This window comes from Xenopus tropicalis, chromosome 5 (genome assembly GCF_000004195.4).
Source record: "Xenopus tropicalis strain Nigerian chromosome 5, UCB_Xtro_10.0, whole genome shotgun sequence".
NCBI lineage: Eukaryota > Metazoa > Chordata > Amphibia > Anura > Pipidae > Xenopus > Xenopus tropicalis.
In genome coordinates, this window is record NC_030681.2 from 52612362 (window position 1) to 52634193 (window position 21832).

General features: G+C 37.7%; 1 protein-coding gene across 1 annotated transcript in view; it reads left to right on the forward strand.

The window, feature by feature from the left end:
• serac1 (serine active site containing 1) overlaps positions 1-21832 on the forward strand; it is a 44327-nt gene that overhangs the window by 13429 nt on the left and 9066 nt on the right. Inside the window, exons 4-14 of the mRNA XM_031902304.1 lie at positions 198-334; positions 1813-1905; positions 6220-6351; positions 9456-9577; positions 10073-10201; positions 10618-10731; positions 10862-11024; positions 12371-12521; positions 13057-13195; positions 16442-16542; positions 19671-19768. Coding sequence (XP_031758164.1) covers positions 198-334; positions 1813-1905; positions 6220-6351; positions 9456-9577; positions 10073-10201; positions 10618-10731; positions 10862-11024; positions 12371-12521; positions 13057-13195; positions 16442-16542; positions 19671-19768 — 1379 coding nt within the window. The remainder of the gene's footprint in view (positions 1-197; positions 335-1812; positions 1906-6219; positions 6352-9455; positions 9578-10072; positions 10202-10617; positions 10732-10861; positions 11025-12370; positions 12522-13056; positions 13196-16441; positions 16543-19670; positions 19769-21832) is intronic.

The window sequence follows — 21832 nt, forward strand, 5'->3', positions numbered from 1 at the left end:
GGGTTACATTTTTTTAGATATTCCAACCTTTAAGATCAAATTACGTTTTAAAAGGCCAACCTATAGTGTAAAAAAGTTTGTTTTAACCAACAGATCCTGCTCATTCTGAGCTTGTTCCACCATGAAGGCTTAAACATATGTATTTAGGGATAAACAAATTGTTTTCTATTTGGTAATTTTGTATTTTTTTATTATAGGGGATGTGTTTTTATCACATATGAAATTTTGTCTTTGAAGAAGTCTTTATCACTTAACACTCAAGCGGCACAGCAGGAGAAACTGAAATCCTATATTTATGTAGATACGTCTTCAATAGAGCAAAGTGATTTCCAGGGTGAGAGTCACATTAATAGTGTATGTTCGGAGTCATGTTTTTGGTAGCACGTAGCATGTACTGTATTATACTCGATTGGTAAAATTGCTAAAGAAGAAAAAATCGATCACATGAGTTTTAAAACACCAAGCTGTAGCCTGTCTTGGATCTGAAATTAGGCAATATTATTGCTTTTAAGTGGCATTAGGATAGGGTAATGTATAGGCTAGACTTTTATTTACTTTTTTTCTTTTACTGCTTCTCTCACACTGTGTACCTTCCAATGCTTTACAAACACTGACCCCAACTTCTCATAGGACTTAATAAAGTTCTATGTGCATAGTGCAATTTTTGAATGCAAACCTCCATGTTTTTATTCACAATGCCACTTTTTACCCCAATTCCTGCTTCATTGCTGGCAAAATAGCATACACTTGCTAGAATTTACCTATTTGGACATCAATTAGAATTTTGATAACTTTTGATAGCGTCACTTTTAGCACATTGTGTGAATTTGGGAATTAATGTTTAGTTCACTGGATAGAAGTTAGTAGCATAGGCACGACTCTCTAGCAGAGACCTGGAATTACTGTTAGGTCAAGTTTGCTTTTACTTCTACATTTCCCTTGTGTTCCTGTGCACAATTACAATTCACCGGTTGCATTGGCACAGAGGCAAAGATTCTAATAAGCATGTGCAGGTACCTTTGTTAATATTACCAAAAGTTGTGCACAGTTTTGTGTTATCAGGGAAATTCAGTTACCAGAGATCATTTGAGGTGAATGTTTTGACACAAGCTGCATGGTTCTGAGCTCATCAAGAATCAGAACTCAGAAGAAAGGAATTGCAAGGTTTTTGTAGACTTTTACATGGGAACATTCTGAAGGAGTATGGGAGTAAGAAGGGAGTTACTGGTGGGAGAGCATAGAGAGAGATCTCTTCGCAGCACAGAAAAACAAAGAAATGCTCTTACAGCCAAACTGGGGGCTCTGCCATCAAGGCCAGGTCAGTACTGACCAAGGGTAGCTTGAAACAAAATATACCCAAGTCAGGTGTGTTTTTTGGAATTATGGTACTAATAGTAACAGGATGATAATTGCTTCCTATAAAACCTCCACAGGGCAATCAGTATTATTTTTACTCAATGGCTTGTGTATACTGGACCATTCGAACTACTAGTTTTAGTACTACTACTAATACTAGCTGAACAATTGTGGTGAAGAGTTGGAGGTGCTCTGTGTGCAGGTTATAATAACTATTATTCAGATGATAAAGGTTCTTTTGCAGAAATATTCTGGCATCATTTAACAAGGGATATGTGAAGTACAGAGAGTTAAAGACTGCAAAATTTTGGCTTGTTGAACCCCATGTACAAAACAGTTGCACCAAGCACCAAGTTGAACCTCTAAGTAAAAGGATTTAGTTACAAAAAAAGACAAAACACAGCAAGATATAGACTGCAAACAGTATGCTACAATTTTCTTATTTTGTGTTTCTAGGTATCTCAGATAAGGTACGACGAGAGCTTCATAGAACAGCAAGGAGAGCATTTGAAGCATCAGCTAGACTCTTCAGAAGACCCCATGACAAAGGTACTTTCAGTACAGAACTCATTTTTTAGTATCCAGGTTAGTTATTTATTAATATTTGTTGAACTGTATAATATACCTTACTGTCCATTTCTGTAGTATGTTGTGGTGACTAACCTAGTTTGTTAGAAAATTAATTCCTTTATTTAGAATACAAACACATTATACTATCTTTAGGTATTTTTTAACCTAGGGACTGATTTATAAATATTTGGTTTTGCTGTAATTTGTATAAATTGAAGCAGAACAAATTGTGGTTGTTTGTGATTCCAACAATCACATTTTAGCAACACCTAAAACCCCCAAATTTAGTTGTATTGTGGCAAAATGTGAATATTAACCTGCCGATTAGTATTTTGTTTTCTGCTGTTTGGATTCTCTTGGTTCTCTTGGCATGTTAAATACCACATATGCATCCAAAAAAGTCTGTAAAAGACGTAGGAAGATGGGCTGTCTGGCGCACTCCATTATTATTTTAAAAGGGCACTAAATCAGTTCAGAATTCTTCTGTATTTGGGATACTGTATAAGTATGCTCTCAGCTCATAATGCGTGCTCTTTCTTATCCCAAATACATCCACACATCCCTCTTTTTACATGGCACCGAGACTATAGCTTTTTTAATAGCCTCCACCATTGGCAAAATACCCAGTCCATCTCCTTGCTGTCTATGCATTGCTGAGGGCATGTGAAATGTCATTTCATGAGGTTCTCTTCTGTCTCTGACTGGTTAACCTGACATTGACAGGTAAAAGTAAATAAACAACATGGTGATACCCACCACTATCTTTATGACCTGAGCAAGAATTATTGTTGGTGAGTGACTGGACAGCAGTGGGGTCTTTTCCCTATATTATTATGTTGGGTTGAAAACCCCAACATACTGTTCTTCGACTTTAGCTTATTCTTCCGCTTCTTCTTATTCTTTGCGCCCCCCATTTTCTAAACGCTACTCCTCCTACAGTTTTAGGGGTACAACAGCCAAACTCCCCACACATCTTCGCCCTATAGCGGAGCAGGTTGCTTGTGCTTTTCTAAGCGATCCGGCCCCCCGTCTTTTTGTGGCGCCGCTCCGAACCCCCCAATTTTCCCATTGACTTTGACAGGGAAGATTTTCAAACTGCTGCCACACTTACAGCTTTGAAGCTGCACCCCCCAAATTTGAATAACATAATAATGGGGTCACCCCGAATGAAGCAGCAACATTTGTTGGATGACCCCAAAGTGGGAGGGGCCAACAACAGCCAATCAAATTTTAATGATTGACTTTAATGGGGAAATTGAAACTGCTGCCAGTCTTACAGCTTTGAGGCTACGCTCCCCAAACTTGAATCACATAGTCATGGGCTCAGCCTGAATAAAAATATGATGATTGTTGTATGCCCAAAAGTGGGCGGAGCTGTGAACCACCAATCAGATTTTACCTATTGATTTGGCGGAAATTCAACCTGCTGCCTGTCTCACAGTAATAACGTGGGGGTCCCCAAACTTTTTACATTTGGTCACTAGGGAACTGCAGTTTAAGTTTTGAAAAGTGGGTAGAGCCACCAAAAGCCAATCAAATTTCATCTATTGATTTTCAATGGGAAATTCAACCTGCTGCCATTCTCACAGTATTAACACCAGGGTCACTAGGGGGCTGCATTTTTAGGTTTTGAAAAGTGGGCGGAGCCACCAACAGCCAATCAAATTTCATCTATTGATTTTTATTGGTTTGATGCCAGATTTTCCAAACTTTGCACAGTCAGTCACTGGGTGACTACGCATTCAGGTTTAAAAAAAAAAAACAAAAAAAAACCCCGCAAAGTGGGAGGGGCAAACAGCAGCCAATCATATTGTACCCATTGACTTTTATGGGGAAATTGAAACTGCTGCCAAACTTACAGCTTTGAGGCTACACTCCCCAAACTTGAATCACACCGTCATGGGCTCAGCCTGAATGAAAATATGATGATTGTTGGATGCCCAAAAGTGGGCAGAGAGCCAATCAGATTTTACCTATTGACTTGGCAGAAAGCCAACCTGCTGCCATTTTCACAGTAATAACACCGGGGTCCCCAAACTTTGCAGAGTTAGGCACCAGGTAACTGTGTTTCAAGGTAAGAAAAAGTGGGCGGAGCCACCAACAGCCAATCAGAGTTTACCTATTGACTTTCAATGGGGAAATTCAACCTGCTGCCATTCTCACAGTATTAACCCCAGGGTCCCCAAACTTTTCACAGTTGGTCACTAGAGGAGTACAGTTTTAGTTTTGAAAAAGTGGGCGGGGCCACCAACAGCCAGATTTCACCTATTGAATTTTATTGGTTTGATGCCAGAGTTCGCAAACTTTGCACAGTCAGTCACTGCGTGACTTTGTACTCAATGTTAGAAAAAGTGGGCGGGCCGCCAAAAGCCAATCACATTTCTTTAATTGTTTTCAGTGGGAAAATTGTAACTGCTGCCATTCTCACATGTTTAATGTCAGGGTCACTGGGTGACTATGTTCCAAGTTTAGAAAAGTGGGTGGGGCCAACAACAACCAATTAGATATCCCCTATAGACTTCATATGTTTAAATTTAAACTGCGGCCATTCTTTAAATATTAATACAAGTATAGGACCCATTATCCAGAATGCTCGGGACCAAGGGTATTCCGGGTAAGGGGTCTTTCCGTAATTTGGGTCTCAATACCTTAAGTCTACTAAAAAAATCAATAAAACATTAATTAAACCCAATAGGATTGTTTTGCATCCAATAAAGATTAATTATATCTTAGTTGGAATCAATTACAAGGTTCTGTTTTATTTCTACATAGAAAAAGGAAATCAGTTTTAAAATTCTGAATTATTTGATTAAAATGGAGTCTATGGGAGACGGGCATTCCGTAATTCGGAGCTTTCTGGATAACGGGTTTCCGGATAAGGGGTCCGATACCTGTACTAAGGTCTCCAAACTTTGCAGAGCTAGTCACCTGGTAACTACAGTTCAGAGTTAGAAAAAGTGGGTGGAGCCAACAACAGCCAATCAGATTTTACCTATTGATTTTCAATGGGAAATTCAGACTTCACCTATTGAATTTTTTTGGTTTATATTTAAAATGTTGCTTTGCTCAAACTATTTATGTCAGGGTTCCCAAACAAGTGGGAGGAGCCACCAACAGCCAATCCATTTCCACCCATTAGAGTTCATTGGTTTATATTTAAACTGATGCCATTATTTAAATATTAATTCTAGGGTAGTTAAAGTTTCCAGAGTTAGTCACTGGGTATTTGCCATTCAAAATTTAAAAAAGTGGGCGGAGCCACCAACAGCCAATAACATTTCACCTATTTACTTTCAATGGTGAAGTGTAAAATGCTGTCAGCCTCACAATGAATGCCTGAGTCCCCAAAATTTGCAAAGTTGGTCACTGGGGGACTGTAATTCAAAAATAGGAAAAGTAGGTTGGGCCACTAACAGCCTATCAGATTTCATCCATTGAATTATATTGGTTTAAATTTAAAATGCTGTCATTCTCACACTATTTATGCCAGGGTGCCACTGTTTGTCACTGGGTGACTTCGACTCAAGGTTAGAAAAAGTGGACGGAACCACCAATCACAATTCACCTATTGACTTTTATTGGTTTAAATTTTAATTGCTGCCGTTCTTTAACTATTAATCCTAGGGTCCCTAAACTTCGCAGAGTTAGTCACTGGGTAACTGCAGTTCCAGGTTAGAAAAAGGGGGTGGAGCCACCAACCGCCAATCAGATGTCGTTGACTTTCAGTGGGGAAATTTAAGTTGCTGCCATGCAGACACTATTAAAACCAGGGTCCCCAAACTTTGCACAGTGGTTTTTACTGTATAACTGTGGTCCAAGGTCAGAGAAAGTGGGCAGAGCCCATTCAATGACTTCATGTTTTTCAACCCAACATGAAGTTTGTTCTCAAACTTCCCTTTCTAGTTTACTATTGCAGTTCTGTAAAATAGTAAATATGCATTTTGTGTTTGGAAGAACTCTAAAGAATAGTCTGAGCAATTATAATTATTCTATATTGTCTTTTCTACAGTGCTTTACAGAGAATAAATGTTAATTATTGCAGCAGTGGAGATTACAATCATCATCAACTAGGCTAACTGTTATTAGGAACCAGTTAACCTGTTGTTATGTTCTTGGTGAATGATAAGAAACTGAATTATCCAGACAAAACCTGCATAACTCCAAACAACCAGGGCCCCACTGCTACAAGGTAGCACTGCTAAACACTGTGCTGCTCTAGATCCAAACGGTCCATGCTAAAAGCACCATGCAGTGAATACAACTAAATAATGCCTCCCTTTTTTTTTTTTTTAGAGCAGTACAGCTTATCCAGTATGGAAGATCATGAGTGGGTCCAGTGGGTTTTAATGAAGAACGCACAGTCGCAGGACAGAACAGTCCGTTTGAAAGCAGTTGAAGAAATGGCTGGAATACATCACTGGCATGGTACTAATTATACTTATGTTTCTGACAATGTTTTATCCTGTTATGCCTCACAATTGTTATTGTTTCCATGTCCGCAGCACCAACTGGGCAGTTCTTGGTTTGTGTTTGGCTGCCTTTCAAAAAAACAGTTGTTTTCAAGTTTTTGTTCTTAAGATTTATTTCTAACATAAAACAAATGTGTTTAGCCTGTATTGGAAATTATGGGTCACTCTGGTATATCTACTGTTGTTTTAGATTAGTCCCATCTTTTTTTTAAAATTGTTTTTATTGAAACAATAACAAATTAAACTAAGGCTGATCCTACACGTGGCATTTTTACGCTGCGTATTTTCTAATTCTCTTGGCGGCTGAAAAACGCACAATATCATCATCCATAGAAATAACTTGATTTTTCAAGCGTTTGCCGAAATACGCTGTTATTTGCACAGCAACCTATTCCTATGTATACACAAAGGCAGCTGCCAGACCTAGCGGAAATACGTGGCGTTTTTTACTATTTCGCACTGTTAGCACCATGCGAAACGGGATTTGCTACGTCACCAGTACTAGGCTGAAAAACGCCATAGTCAGGGGCTGTGTGGCTTTTGCAGTGTTTTTAGGCTGAGAAAATACGCAGCGTAAAAACGCCACATGTGGCATCAGCCTAACATCAAGTTTCAGGTGACATCTGAAATCATTATCAGGTGTTAGTCAGTGCAAGGTACATACAGTCAATTATTTCAAGTTGTCATAGAATGGGGACCATATCTTATCCCATATTTGAGTACAGCCCATGTGCATATATGTTAACTGAGACAGTGGGACTGTTATTGACCTATCCTATCCATTGCATTTTAATTGGAGGTTGCTCAATTTTCCATATGAGTGCAATTAGTCTTTTGGCCTGGATGAATAAAAATCAGAGCAGGGCCCACTCTGCCAGAGTGGGGGCAGATTCTTCCACTTGATTCAACAGGAAAAATATTTGTTCTAGGGTTATAATTAACGCTAGGAGATGGCTAACTTCCTTTGTCACCTTCGCCCAGAATTTCTGAATAGGTGGGCATTGCCTTACCAAATGTATGAAATCTGCAGGGGAATGATTGGATTTGGGGCATATGTCAGGAATAGCAGCTTTTATCAGGTGAAGTCTATAAGGGATTAAATAAGTTGTATGGAGATATCCAAATTGAATCATTTTATCTTTTGCACATATTAAAGGGGCTGTTCACCTTTGAGGTAACTTTTAGTATGATGTTGAGAGTAATATTCTGTGATAGTTTGCAATGGGTTTTCATTTTTTATTATTTGTAGTTTTTAGTTATTTAAATTTTTGTTCTGCAGCTCTCCAGTTTAGGCTAATGCCACACTATGCGTTTGGCGTATATTTTCGAAAATACGCGCCATACGCTCCTATCTGTGCCTGCACCCGAATAAATGGAATACTCTCGGGTGCAGGCACATGTAGTCGACATCCGCCAAAAAACACAAGACTTCCCATTTTCAGCAGATATCGGCTACATGTGCCTGCACCCAAGCGTATTTAATTCATTCAGGTGTAGGCACAGGTAGGGGCGTATTGGAGCATATTCTTGGCAAGTGGTTTTCGGCTTGCTGAGAATACGCTTCTTACGCTCCGTGTGGCATTAGCCTTAGCGTTTCAGCAGCTCTCTGGTTGCCAAAGTCCAAATGACCTTAGCAACTAGGGAATGGTTTGAGTGAGAGACTGGTATATAAATAGGAGAGGACATGAATAGAAAAATGAGTGCTAAAAAGTAACAATAACAATAAACCTGTAGCCTCACAGAGCAACATTTTTCTGGCTGCTGGGGTCTGTGACCCCCACTTAAAGGACATGTAAACCCCACACACAAAAATTAAATCAGTGAACAGCCTCTTTGAAATCTTTCAATACCTGCCACTCTGGTTGTCCAGAGGTTAATAGTAAGGCTGCAACATCTCCTTAATCACTTAGATTTCCTTCTCCTACTGTAACCCGCTCGCCCCCCCCCCTCGGGAATTTGCTTTGATTTCTGACTTGCCAGACATGCTCAGTTGTTGTAAACTCAGATTACTAAACACGCCCCCAGTCTAGCAGACAGTGAAGAGATGGCATTGCTGGTTCCCATAGAAACTCAGCTCTAGCTGTCTGCTTTAATTTTTTTCTCCTAACCTCCTCTCCTGAGCTAAGCTCAAACAAAGCAGAACTTTTATCAGACATTTCTGCCTGTATGAGCCTGTATTCTTGATGAAATGTATGCTGAATAAGGGTCTGTGTGTGTGTGTATGCTGTTTGCAGATTTAAATGTAACTGATTATGTATCAGAGGAAAAATAGCCACCGGGTGAAAGCTGCTATTTGCTTTAGGAAAATGTGATGGTGCTAGCAAACAGAGGGGATATATGCAGTACAAATGATGCCATTTGGGTGGGGGAGACATTCCCAACTGATATACATTGTAGGCAAATGTAGGCTTTACATGTCCTTAAAAGCTGCAAGGAGTTATAAGAAGACAGTAAATTGTTTAAAAACTATAAAAAAAATAAATAATTAAAACCTATTGAAACGTTGCTTAGAATTAGGGATTATATAACATACTAAAAGTTCATTTAAGGGTGAATTACCCCTTTAACACAGTGTTGTAGGATTCAAGGATGTCTTTCCACATTTCGGGGGTGCGATGGGGCACATTTCTTGAATTTTTTGGTGGACATGGTCTCCGGGTTTATTCAACAGAGAATAAAATTAAGAAACAAGTTTAAGAAGGGTGGGTTCTGAAACTATTTCCTCAAGGCACCGAGAGGTATAGTCAATTCAAATTGGGCACAGGATGATGTAATTGGAGGAATCTAAAGTACATTTTATTCAGCATTTTAAATTTGACTTTGAGGGTGTTAAAGGTGAGTATTTTCCCTGGGTATTTAATTTGATTGTTAGCCCACAGCTGTGTGTCATGGATGGACCATAACTGGGGGGGAGTTGTGGGTTATGCATCCTGAGTAGTAGTTTTCTCCCCCCGGGGGAAATATTGTAGGGCTGTTCTCCAGATTTGCAGTGTAGTTTTCAAATGAGTCCCATTTTTAGTTGCAGCATTAATATTTTGAAACCATTGTTTACTGTTGCAGACTACCAGTACCGCACTGTGGCACAAGCATGTGATAAACGAACCACCGTTGGTTTAGCCCGCAGCAAGAACACAGATCTTAGATTTTTCCTTCCACCACCCGCACTGCCAAAAGTTGATGATGTAAGTACAGCAGAAATACAGTAGAAACACTATTAGAGTTACACCAAATTCTGAACTCTTATATCTAAAAAGTTTTTACCTCATGACAAAATCTGAAAACTAATTATAAAAGACAAATTCACAAAAGTGGAGATAGAGGTTTGTGAATAAGGTGGAAAATCCAACAAATCTATCTCCACTTTTATTTTGTCTCAATATCACCACTTTTGTGAATTCCCCCCATTGTCTTTCTCTTTCCACCAGTCTTCTCCAAATGACCAGCCATTACTCTTGTTGTTTTATTACAAGCCAATAACCTGTCCTGGCAGGCCTGGGTATAGTTTTATCAATGCCAAACATAGCAGGGAACAGTTCCTCAAAACATATGTATCTCTCTGTACTAAGCATAAAACAAGATGCATTTATTAAAGGAATTCTTGAAAATTTAATTGCAATGAGTTTGCTAAAATGTTTTTTAAACGGATTCTAATCTATATCCTTACTGCATTTATACAGAATTATTCTATAGAATATGGACTCCGTCAACTGCTTTCTTCTCTACCTCAAACAGAATTAGACCAATGTGTAAAATACTTAACATCACTTGCCCTAAGAGAGAGCAGCCAGTCAATTGCAGATCAAAGGGTAAGTAAAATTCACTGTACGTTAAAGTTTGTTTTTTGCTTTAGCTTTTCTTCATGTTACAGTTAAAGCTGCATTATTTTTGGTCATGTGATCTCTGAGGGAACACGCAGTCCACAGAATGGTGACTCAAGGTAAAAGATGTAAAAGGGCAATATTTACTTATATATATTCCAGTTTAGTGAGACTCTTTAATAGGTCACTTTACAAAATATAAACCATCTGTTGGTTAAGTATTCATTCTGGGGGTGTAGTTTCGCTTTAAAATGCATTAGTAATTTAACACAACCACATGTCACTCCTGTGACTACAGTTTTCTAATTCTTACCAACTTTTGTTTCCTTAACATATACAGTACTCTTTCATTGCTGTTTAACACACGGTTAAGAATAATTAATAACTTGTAAGTGGTTTAACAGAGAGGGCTCTGGTGCTTTGGAGGGAATGGACTTCCATATGCTGAAAGTCTCAGCTCTGTGCCATCGGAGAAAGTTGAGTTGTCAAGTTTACAAGCTTTGTTGAAGCATTCTAAGGTAATGTAAATATGCCATTGGTTGTTATGGGTTAAATACATAACCCAGTTAAATATGACATTTATGTTTTAGCTTTATCTGGATATTATTATACACTTAGTTGTCTTTCTGTGGTTAATGCATCATACAGATCCCTACTCACTGTGTGAAAATAGTGTCAGGTGGAGGACTGCAACTGCTGCAACGAATATATTTGCTCCGAAAAGATGCACAGAAAATACAAAGGACTATAGTGCGTATCATTGGTAACTTGGCCTTGCATGAAAATCTACATTCTGAAATTGTTGACTCAGGTAATTCAACAGTTATATAACTTGTGTAAATAACTTAATATAAGTGTAACATGTTGTGTTATGGATAATGCATAATATAACCCACCGCAACCATCTAAGGGATGTATTTATTAACATTGGAGACAATCCATAGCAACCAATCATCAGTTACATATGAACTACAAGTTAGAATACAAAAGCAAAGATCTGGTTGCTATGGACAACATCACTGATGATTTTTTTCTCCGATGTTAATAAACATGCCCCTAAGAATAAGAACATCTTTGTAATTTGGATCATAAATTTTACTAATGCGCATATTATGTAATGTAGTTTTTGAGCACTGTAAAGTCAACTTTAGAATTTAGTGATAGCTGTGGGGTATGTTGACCTTACAAGTAGAATAAATTGAAGATTGACACAATCTTCTTGCCTGGTGGGTGGTCATTGATTCCTTTTTGATCAGAGGACTTTAGTCCCCTCTTGCAACACTCTGCTAATCAATGAAACAAATTATATTTTGGCATTACATAGGGTACAACCAAATTTAACAAAGCATGTATCTCTAAGGGGTTTCAAATGTGCATCATTGAGCATTTGTCAGTCAATGGCTGATTTTCACTCTCATATCTCATAAATTATATGTTTGGTCTACAACTGGAAAATGACTAACAACAAAAATATAATGTTATGTTACCATGCATTGATAAAAATTGTGTGTATGCTTCCAGAACTAATAAGCTTCTGAGTAGCAATAGGGGCAGCAATTCATATTAGATAAGACACATGCTTATAAATCAGATAACAGAAAATATGTAGAAAATTCAATGGTTTTAATTTATACTGAGGAAAATTAAAAGGGCTCTCAGAACTCTTTTGTATAAAATAGGACATTTGTTGCCAACAAATAGTTTTTTCATAGGTGCTAGCTGAACAGGTAAAATATCAACCTATCATGTAACTTGTTCTTTAAGCACCAAATACAAAATATATCAGATTGATCCTGCACCCTTGTTGGCATGTTACCTTCCTTGAGCCTTTGGTAAAGCTGTGGATGGTTTTAGTTCTAAAAGGGTGTGGCATAACATTTGTTATTCTCACAAGAAAAAGAAGCATACTGTCTCGGAAGTAATGTTGGTCCTTTAGCAGATCTATAGATGGTGGATTGTCTCATATTATTCTCTGTCTAAAATTTGTGCAGGTACCATTAATTGAAAACCAATGTGCTAAAAACGTTTGAAAAAAAATCCACTCATTAAATATTATACAAATTCTAAAAAACACAAACATGCAATTTCTATACTAGGTGTGCTTATAACTGTGTGTGTTTCTTTCATTAAAGTAATGTACTATTGCATTTTCCTCAGGCTGGATTCCTATACTGGCTGAAGCAATGAAGTCACCTTATGTTATTCAGTCATCTCATGCAGCAAGGGTCCTCGCCAACCTGGACAGGGATAGTGTAAATGAAAAATACCCTGATGGAATATATGTTCTGCACCCCCAATATCGCAGTAGGTGAGGATGTGTGTAGGTTGCCTGTTTATGCTATCCCATTTTAAAGTAATACTCCCATGCTTCTACTGCCAGGTAGATGACTTAACAAATTTGCATTAAATTTAATCAGTTCATTTATGTGTCACCCTCTTTTTAACACCAGCCTAGATTCTCTACATTTAGATGGAAACATGCATTCTGAACAATTTGTCCTCTCAAGTTACTTGTTTGGATGCCTATAGGGTTAAGCAAGGAAATATAATATAGGACAGAGAAGAACAAGTGAATTAAGCAAGATAAGTGACAACTGAGAGGAGTTTAGTAACTATGAACAGTAGACAATAAGCAATATGATCACTGGTGAGTTTTATATAAAAATGTAAGTGATGTATTTTGTTAAAAATAATGGCATAGGTATGAAAGATTGTGTAACACTCCCCTCTTGCATTATCCTCAAGTTATATTAAGCTGGCCTTGTTTTGTAAGTCTTAATAGCATTTTATTAAAAAAATTAACTCTGTTGTGCAGTCTTTCTTATGTTAAGTTCTCTCTACAGCCAGCCTATTAGGGCTGACATCCTCTTTATTCATGGCCTCCTGGGTGCAGCCTTCAAAACATGGCGTCAGCAAGACAGAGATGAACCTTTGGATGAAAGTGCTGCCCTCGAAGATGACTATACAGAATGCTGGCCAAAGGTTTGATTTATTACATTCTGTATTTATGCAGTAAGGAAGAACAACAAAATGAACCCTTATTAGAAGCGAAACAATGATATAGGGTTTATTTAATGTTTACCTTTTTTTTTTTTAGTTGATTTAAGGCACGGTAATCCAAATTAAGGAAATACCCCTTATCCGGAAAAGCCAGGTCCTGTACATTCTGGTTAATAGGTACCATACCTGAGAAATGCAAATAGAGAATTTGAATCTCTCCAAATAAGCAGATAAGGGTACTCATATTTAAAAGAATTTTAACGTTAAGGCTTTGGGTTGTGTAAACCCCCAAAAATAAAAACTGCCAGAAATAAATATACATTTTTTGGGGGGGTTGTTGCTGCAGAATAGACTGATATATATCATGATTTAGCAATAAGTACTAGTAATACTAGTAACCGGACCAACAGAAACTTTTGTGCACCCCATGCTGAATGCTTTACCTTAACACCAACATAGTAAGATGCAATTTTGTAAAATCAACTAATAATGGATTTTATTATAGATTTGTATGAAGCATTTTCCATCCTAAAGGTCAGTTAAGGATGTGTTCAATTGGTACAAAGTGGAAACACACTTATATGAGGTTCCACCAACCTCTTTAAAGACTTAAAGATCTTCATCATTTTGTCCCCTTGTTACTAAAGTGCAGTACTCTCCAGCAGAGACCTTGATTAGAGATACACTTACCAAGCCATTACCCAAAAAGTGTCATGTGGATTTCATCAACGTAATGAACTTTGTTATAGAATTTTTATCTGTGTTAGGCTTTCATCTGTATACAATAGCATTATATCATTTTTCAGTTAACATTGTAGTTGTGATGAGTATATCTGCAGGGAAGGAATACCTTTAATTATTTTTATTACTCCTTTATTCTTCCTAAAATTCTACCTTCTTCATATATCTTATGTCTCTGTTTATTAATTTAGAATGCCAGTAAACATAGACATAAATTAATAAAATAAAAAAGCCACCTGTCTTGTAAAAGCCACTGTCTGTAGAAATGTACAGGCAATCATTTATACAGTGGAGGAAATAATTATTTGACCCCTCACTGATTTTGTAAGTTTGTCCAATGACAAAGAAATGAAAAGTCTCAGAACAGTATCATTTCAATGGTAGGTTTATTTTAACAGTGGCAGATAGCACATCAAAAGGAAAATCGAAAAAATAACTTTAAATAAAAGATAGCAACTGATTTGCATTTCATTGAGTGAAATAAGTTTTTGAACCCTCTAACAAAAAAAGACTTAAAAACCCTTGTTTGCAAGCACAGAGGTCAAACGTTTCTTGTAATTGATGACCAAGTTTGCGCACATTTTAGGAGGAATGTTGGTCCACTCCTCTTTGCAGATCATCTCTAAATCCCTAAGGTTTCGAGGCTGTCTCTGTGCAACTCTGAGCTTGAGCTCCCTCCATAGGTTTTCTATTGGATTAAAGTCCAGAGACTGACTAGGCCACTCCATGACCTTAATGTGCTTCTTCTTGAGCCACTCCTTTGTTGCCTTTGCTGTATATTTTGGGTCATTGTCGTGCTGGAACACCCATCCACGACCCATTTTCAGTTTCCTGGCAGAGGGAAGGAGGTTGTCGTTCAGGATTTCACGATACATGGCTCCGTCCATTTTCCCGTTAATGCGAATAAGTTGTCCTGTGCCCTTAGCAGAAAAACACCCCCAAAGCAAAATGTTTCCACCCCCATGCTTGACGGTGGGGACGGTGTTTTGGGGGTCATAGGCAGCATTTTTCTTCCTCCAAACACAGCGAGTTGAGTTAATGCCAAAGAGCTCTATTTTGGTCTCATCAGATCACAGCACCTTCTCCCAGTCACTCACAGAATCATTCAGGTGTTCATTGGCAAACTTCAGACAGGCCTGCACATGTGCCTTCTTGAGCAGGGGGACCTTGCGAGCCCTGCAGGATTTTAATCCATTGCGGTGTAATGTGTTTCCAATGGTTTTCTTGGTGACTGTGGTCCCTGCTAATTTGAGGTCATTAACTAACTCCTCCCGTGTAGTTCTAGGATGCTTTTTCACCTTTCTCAGAATCATTGACACCCCACGAGGTGAGATCTTGCGTGGAGCCCCAGAGCGAGGTCGATTGATGGTCATTTTGTGCTCCTTCCATTTTCGAACAATCGCACCAACAGTTGTCACCTTCTCTCCCAGCTTCTTGCTAATGGTTTTGTAGCCCATTCCAGCCTTGTGCAGGTCTACAATTTTGTCTCTGACATCCTTGGACAGCTCTTTGGTCTTTCCCATGTTGGAGAGTTTGGAGTCTGCTTGATTGATTGATTCTGTGGACAGGTGTCTTTTATACAGGTGACTAGTTAAGACAGGTGTCCTTAATGAGGGTGACTAATTGAGTAGAAGTGTCTAACCACTCTGTGGGAGCCAGAACTCTTAATGGTTGGTAGGGGTTCAAAAACTTATTTCACTCAATGAAATGCAAATCAGTTGCTATCTTTTATTTAAAGTTATTTTTTCGATTTTCCTTTTGATGTGCTATCTGCCACTGTTAAAATAAACCTACCATTGAAATGATACTGTTCTGAGACTTTTCATTTCTTTGTCATTGGACAAACTTACAAAATCAGTGAGGGGTCAAATAATTATTTCCTCCACTGTACAGGCAAAAGTTGTATTGACCAGCACATCCTCTTCCTATAGTAGACCATTGGGTGGCACAGGACATAGATACCATTATGGGTAATGACTAAAAATGGATCTCACAGGACGGGATGCAGGAGATATAACTATACTGTCTAGACTAGTGTAAGTTCAGGCAAAAACAAAAACATTTTAGTGAAAGGTGTTTAAAAACTTCAAAGTGTTCATACCTCTCCAGCAATTATGTATTTTCATCAGTATATAAGAACAACTGGTTTAATACAATGAATACTTGCATTGTATAAAAAAAAATTGCAGGTTTATATTTATGTTGTAAAGCCCTTCTTATTGTTCTTAATAGAAACAGTTGAAATGACTGAAACAGGTTTTACATTCCTTTTGTATATCATTCTAGTTTTTAATTAAAAAGAATAATAATAGATAAATAAAGGGGCTTCATTTGCTTAGCAGTATATTAAAAGTACAGCTCACATCAACTACTACCACTAAGTGAGCTCAGGTCACATGTGAATTAGGTACTTACATACAGATATGCCAGAACTTAATTAACTGATAATGTGAAATGTGTTTTAAAAATACTTTTCTTTTTCTTTAGTCATGGCTGGCAACTGATTCTCCTGACCTTAGAATTCTGTCAATTGAATATGACACACAGCTTAGTGACTGGAAAGCCAGATGCCCTGCAGACAATAACCGGTAAGCATATGCATGTGGGTTTTGATAAATGCATATGGCATATCTCCCATGGTCCTTATTTGGGACAATGCTTAGTTGTAGAGCTTAAAGGAGAAGGAAAGGTACAATCACTGGGGGTGCCAACATTTTCGGCAACCCTTAGTGATTGTACCTTTCCTTCTCCTTTAAATGGGTTTACGCTAGTTTGAAAAACATGCCTCAGTATAACTGGACATTGTCAGTGTGGATCATGAACATGGTCAAGCATGTCCAAATGTTTTCAGTTTTCAAATCTTTTTGATTTTTTTCAGCAGTTTTCCGGTTTGGACTTTCAGCAGCTATCTAGTAGCTAGTTTACCTTAGTAACCAGGAAGTGATTTGTATGAAAAAATATGAATTGGATATGGCTTGAATAGAAGAAGTAAAGCGTAACAATACAATTGTAGCCTCACAAAGCAATAGTTTTTGCTGGGTCAGTGACGACCTCTGTTTGAAATTAAAAAACTATAAAAAATTAAGACCCATTTAAAGGTTGGTAAGAATAGGCCATTTTGTAACATACTAAAAGTTAACTTAAATGTGAGCTAACCCTTTCAGTTGGAATATTAAAAATATTGTTAAAGTGAAATAGTATGCAAGCAATTAAAGGAGAAGGAAAGGCAAATCTTAAACTCAGCCCCCTTCAGTAGTCCTCATACCGTACTTCTTAACCGTTAGGTTTTTTCCCCTCAAAAACATTTTCTCAGAAAGATATAAAGGTTTTATACTTTTAGACCGTTTAGTAGAACACAGCGGGCATTTTACTAAAGGATACACTTCTGCCAGTAGTTGTTATTGCACATGCTCCAAAAATTGAAACACAACCAACTCTGTGCTCGCTTGCGGTACAATCCTGCCCACAGCTCAGTGTAACTGACATGAAGGTATGAAGCTTCGTTTAGCGATGAGGCGCTCTGGATTCCTATTGGCTGGGGGGCGGGCTAACTGGACGCATGCAAATAAAGATATGAGCATGTCAGGCAAGAAGGAAAGGGAGATTCAAATTACAAGCATGTGCAGAGTTACATAAAATGCTCTAATGCGACTATTCACTGCCAGCGGCAGCGGGGTGGGAACAGTGACAGATTTTGACTACGTCACCCAACTGTCTGACTCAGATTGTGTAGGCAGTGCGTTTAAAGCTGAATGAATCCAGGGACACAGGATTCACTCTGCGCAGTAGGTGCTTAAACAGAATGCGTTTGTTGTCAGCCACAATGCTTATTAACCTTTAGTTTTCCTTTAAAAAAAAATAATTAATTACATAATTGTTCTATTCTGCCTTTTGAAAGCTCAATACAGATATATTTAAATTAAACTATTAAGAACAACTAAATCCTAATCAATGAGATATATTATGAGAATACTTTTACTGCAACAACCCAGAGATACAGTTGCACTATGATGGTGAAGGCCTATTTGTTTGAATTTGCCAAGATATTGTGTCAGTGGTGTTTGTGACAGTTCTCATTTTCCCAATGTAATGAAGACATGCTAGACTTGAATATTATTTTCATGAGTAAATTGACCTATATTGATTATATCTAACATGGTAGATCAGCTATTTTTGATTCTAAATGGAAGAGCTGGTAGAACTTGTTGTTCAAATTAGTAATGGCTCAGACATTGGTTCTTTTACTGCATATATCTGTATATTTAGATACTTAGGGGCTGATTTACCAATACTCTAGCTTTTTTCATTTTTTTAATTTTAATATTCGAATAAACTAGTTTCCACAAATGTCTGGCTAAAAAGTCTAAACTGAAAAAAGCTTGTGCTTTATTGATAGTAATTTAGTATAGTAGCTTTCCTTTTAAGCAAAAATGCACCATTATGTAAGACTTGCAATATTATTTTTTTGAGAAGGTAAATTTACCTATATTGATTGTATCTAACATGGTAGATTAGCTATTTCTGCTTCTAAAGAGAAGAGCTGGTAGAAGGTGCCTAGATCCAACTTGTAGTGCAGATTAGTAATGACACAAACATTGTCCCTTTTGTATATCTGCTTTAAAAACAAGTTTTTTTGTATTTTTTTCCTGCTATGAATGATTTTAAGACACATTTTATTTATAGACATTTTTCAGTTTTTAGCTTGCTTTATGCAGAGTGCACCATTATGTAAGCCCTTATAAGATAATGTAATTCCGTCTATGCCTTTTGTGCTTTCACTTGGAAAATTCTTCTTTAACATTTTTTTAATTTGCTTTTTACACAGCTCAGGCAGTACAGAACTGAACTGTGGCAACTCTTTTTTTTATATTAAAAAAGTTTCCTTCATACAAACACAGAATTATTTAGAAATATATTGGTTAGGGTACATTTCCTAGTGGGTTGGGTCTCAGTGTTGTGGTCCCTATTGATTCCCATTTTTGTTTAAGTTACATAATTACATAGGGTTGAAAAAAGACAAGAGTCCATCAATTTCAACCCTTCCAAATAAACCCAGCACACACAAGCCTATACTTACCTATCTATACACTACATACATAAACTATATATACCAACATCTCTGTAGAATGTGTTTTTGTATTTGTATGCAGACTGTTAGTTTAGTTGTGTATTGCAAACAGTGTATGTGTATTTTTATTTAATGCTACATAAGTATGCAGCAAATAATTTATTACAGTAATAAATACAAATAAATGTAAAGTACATTTACATTTAAAGATTAAGAGGAAAGTGTCAGGGACAAGAAGAAAGCAGTCCCTGACCCTTAGAGCTTACAATCCAAGTGTGCTTATGACCTATTCATATTTCCATGCAATATTCAGTTATTAAACTGAGTGCATTTTTGTTTGTTTTGTTTAACATTTTCCAAGACATTATGCAAGGAGGAGATGTTTAATGAGGGAAAGTTTGTGGTTCATGTCACAAAATTACATTGTAATTTATGGAAAAGCTAAAACTTTTTCAGTGCCTTTTCACACATGGCAAATTGTTATATTAAGTGCCAAATTGCCAAGCTGATTTTTGTCAGATGAAAGAAATTGTCTTGCTCACATGTACTCAAACCCCCCCCTTGCTGTTATTGTTACATAATATTTTTCAAATATAGGGAATATATAGAAACATATGTATATACTTTTTCCACCTTTTTTTGTTTTAGAAAATCATTGGATTATAGAAGCAGAAATCTTCTTAAAAAGCTAAAAGCAGCTGGTGTTGGGGAACGGCCTATTATATGGGTCTCACATAGCATGGGAGGTAGGTGATTTTGAATAAATGTGTTTTTTTGTATAACACTGGTTACAGTTCAAAAGTTAAGATGGACATCCCTTAGTTGTGCAGCACAAAGAATGGGCCAGTTGATACAGAAACAAACTACCAACCAGTGGTGGTTCAGTTGGTTCATAATTTATCTCTCATAGAAAAACATGTTTGCAAAATGCTCAAGTTAATAGTGCTGCTTCAGCAAAATCCTACATTGAAATCAGTTTTTCAAAACAGCAAAACATTTCGTATATTTAATTTTGAAATTAGACATGGGGCTAGCCATTATCTTACTTTAACAAGTGTCCTCAGCCATGTGACTTGTGCTCTGAGAAACTTCAGACACTCTTTACTGCTGAAAGTTGGACAGATGTCACCCCCCCCCCCACCACGCAGCCTGTCAATAGAATATTAGTCATTTTACAAGATAACATCTCCCTGGCACCTCTGCTGAAAGATTAAGCTGCCTGAATAGCATAGCAGAAGATAATTGTTTCTATGCTGCTGTCACTGCTCTGCTTGGGGCTAATTACACTGCTGAAAACAGGCACTGGAAAACAGGCAAAACTGCCCATATTGCATTCAGTTTAGGATATTGGGATATTGGCACACAGAAAGATTTGTAGTCTACAAATAGCAGACCAGACGATCTGTTGGCCAAGATAAATCTGCCCTACCATGGGCTACAATTTTCCAGGAAATACCTTTGGATCGCACATATTACGCATATTAAACATTATATGTTTAAACAAATATTAAACATATTACGCAATGTGGCAAAGTGAGGGATTGTGTGGGGAAGAGAAGCAGTAGTTTTGCCAGCAGCTCTAGGGTTAATGCTGTCAGGCAAGCATGTGTAGTAATGTCCATTTACCCTAGCTACTATATTGTAAGATGGTCTGCCTGTGCATGTGAGAAGATAGTAAAACTGTTCTGACCTGAAAGCCACAGTTTACCATATGGTTCACCGTACAAACAATACTGTCTTACCCCCATATGTAATAAAAGGCCCTAAGTTTCCCCAGGAGCAGTAACCCATATAGTAGCAACCAATAAGATGTTTGCTTTTTACAGGTGACCAGTAAATGCTGCCTGCTGATTGGTTGTATGGGTTACTGCTCCTGGGCAAACTTAGTGCTTTTTATTACATAACCACCTTTGTGTTAATGTACGCCCGGATCAGATTAGCTGTGTGTAGAAGAAGGAAAACCTTGTGCCTCAGGACAGGAGTAGGATTTTATGTTGTTTGTTTTATTTTGTGTAAATTTTTGTGTAAATTTTGTGTAAGTCTTAAAGGGGTGGCCTGTTGTTTAATGTACAAAAACTCAAATTTAAACAAAGCTAAACATTAAGCTGCAAAACCTGCTGCCTCGTTCCATCACTGCCTATCGGCCACAGCACACATCTGGTTTAACCACAGGAAGATGCCTTTTCCGCAGTTTCCTGGGATGAAGCTGGATCACCGCAAATAATATGTTTTACATACCACAATAAAAATGTTAATTAAGGAAAGGGTATTTCCAGGAGATTTGTCACCAAATGTGATAATGGCAGATGGGGCACTTTGTTACCCTTGTTTTTGGGATGAGAAACGACTGTACTAGCTGTGTCAGGCAGCCTCAAAGTGGCATGAGTGGCTTCAGGCGTTTCTCTGCCTGCTGAAATACATTTTGCCTTAACTGCCTTCCAAGAACAAATACATTAAATACAGTGAGAGGCAGTGGGAACTTAAGCCCTAAATACATTACTGTATATATTCAGTATGAAGCAATGATTTCCAAAACCCCGGACCAGACATGTTGTCTGGTTCTGGGAGTTGATGCTGGTCAGTGGACCCAGGAAGAAAAGTTTTAAGTTTTGGGTGAACCCTACCCCCTGCACTACGATGTGCCTGCCCCAAACCCCTTTACCCTTCCAAAAAGCAGGTTACTTGAAGGCTGGAGAAGGTTTCAGTGTTCAGGAGATGAAAAGGATCTCATAAATTGTTTGGTCCTAATCAAGTTGGTCTCCATCGTCTGGAGAGTGAAAAGAAAAATATACAGAAAGGGAAGGAATAGA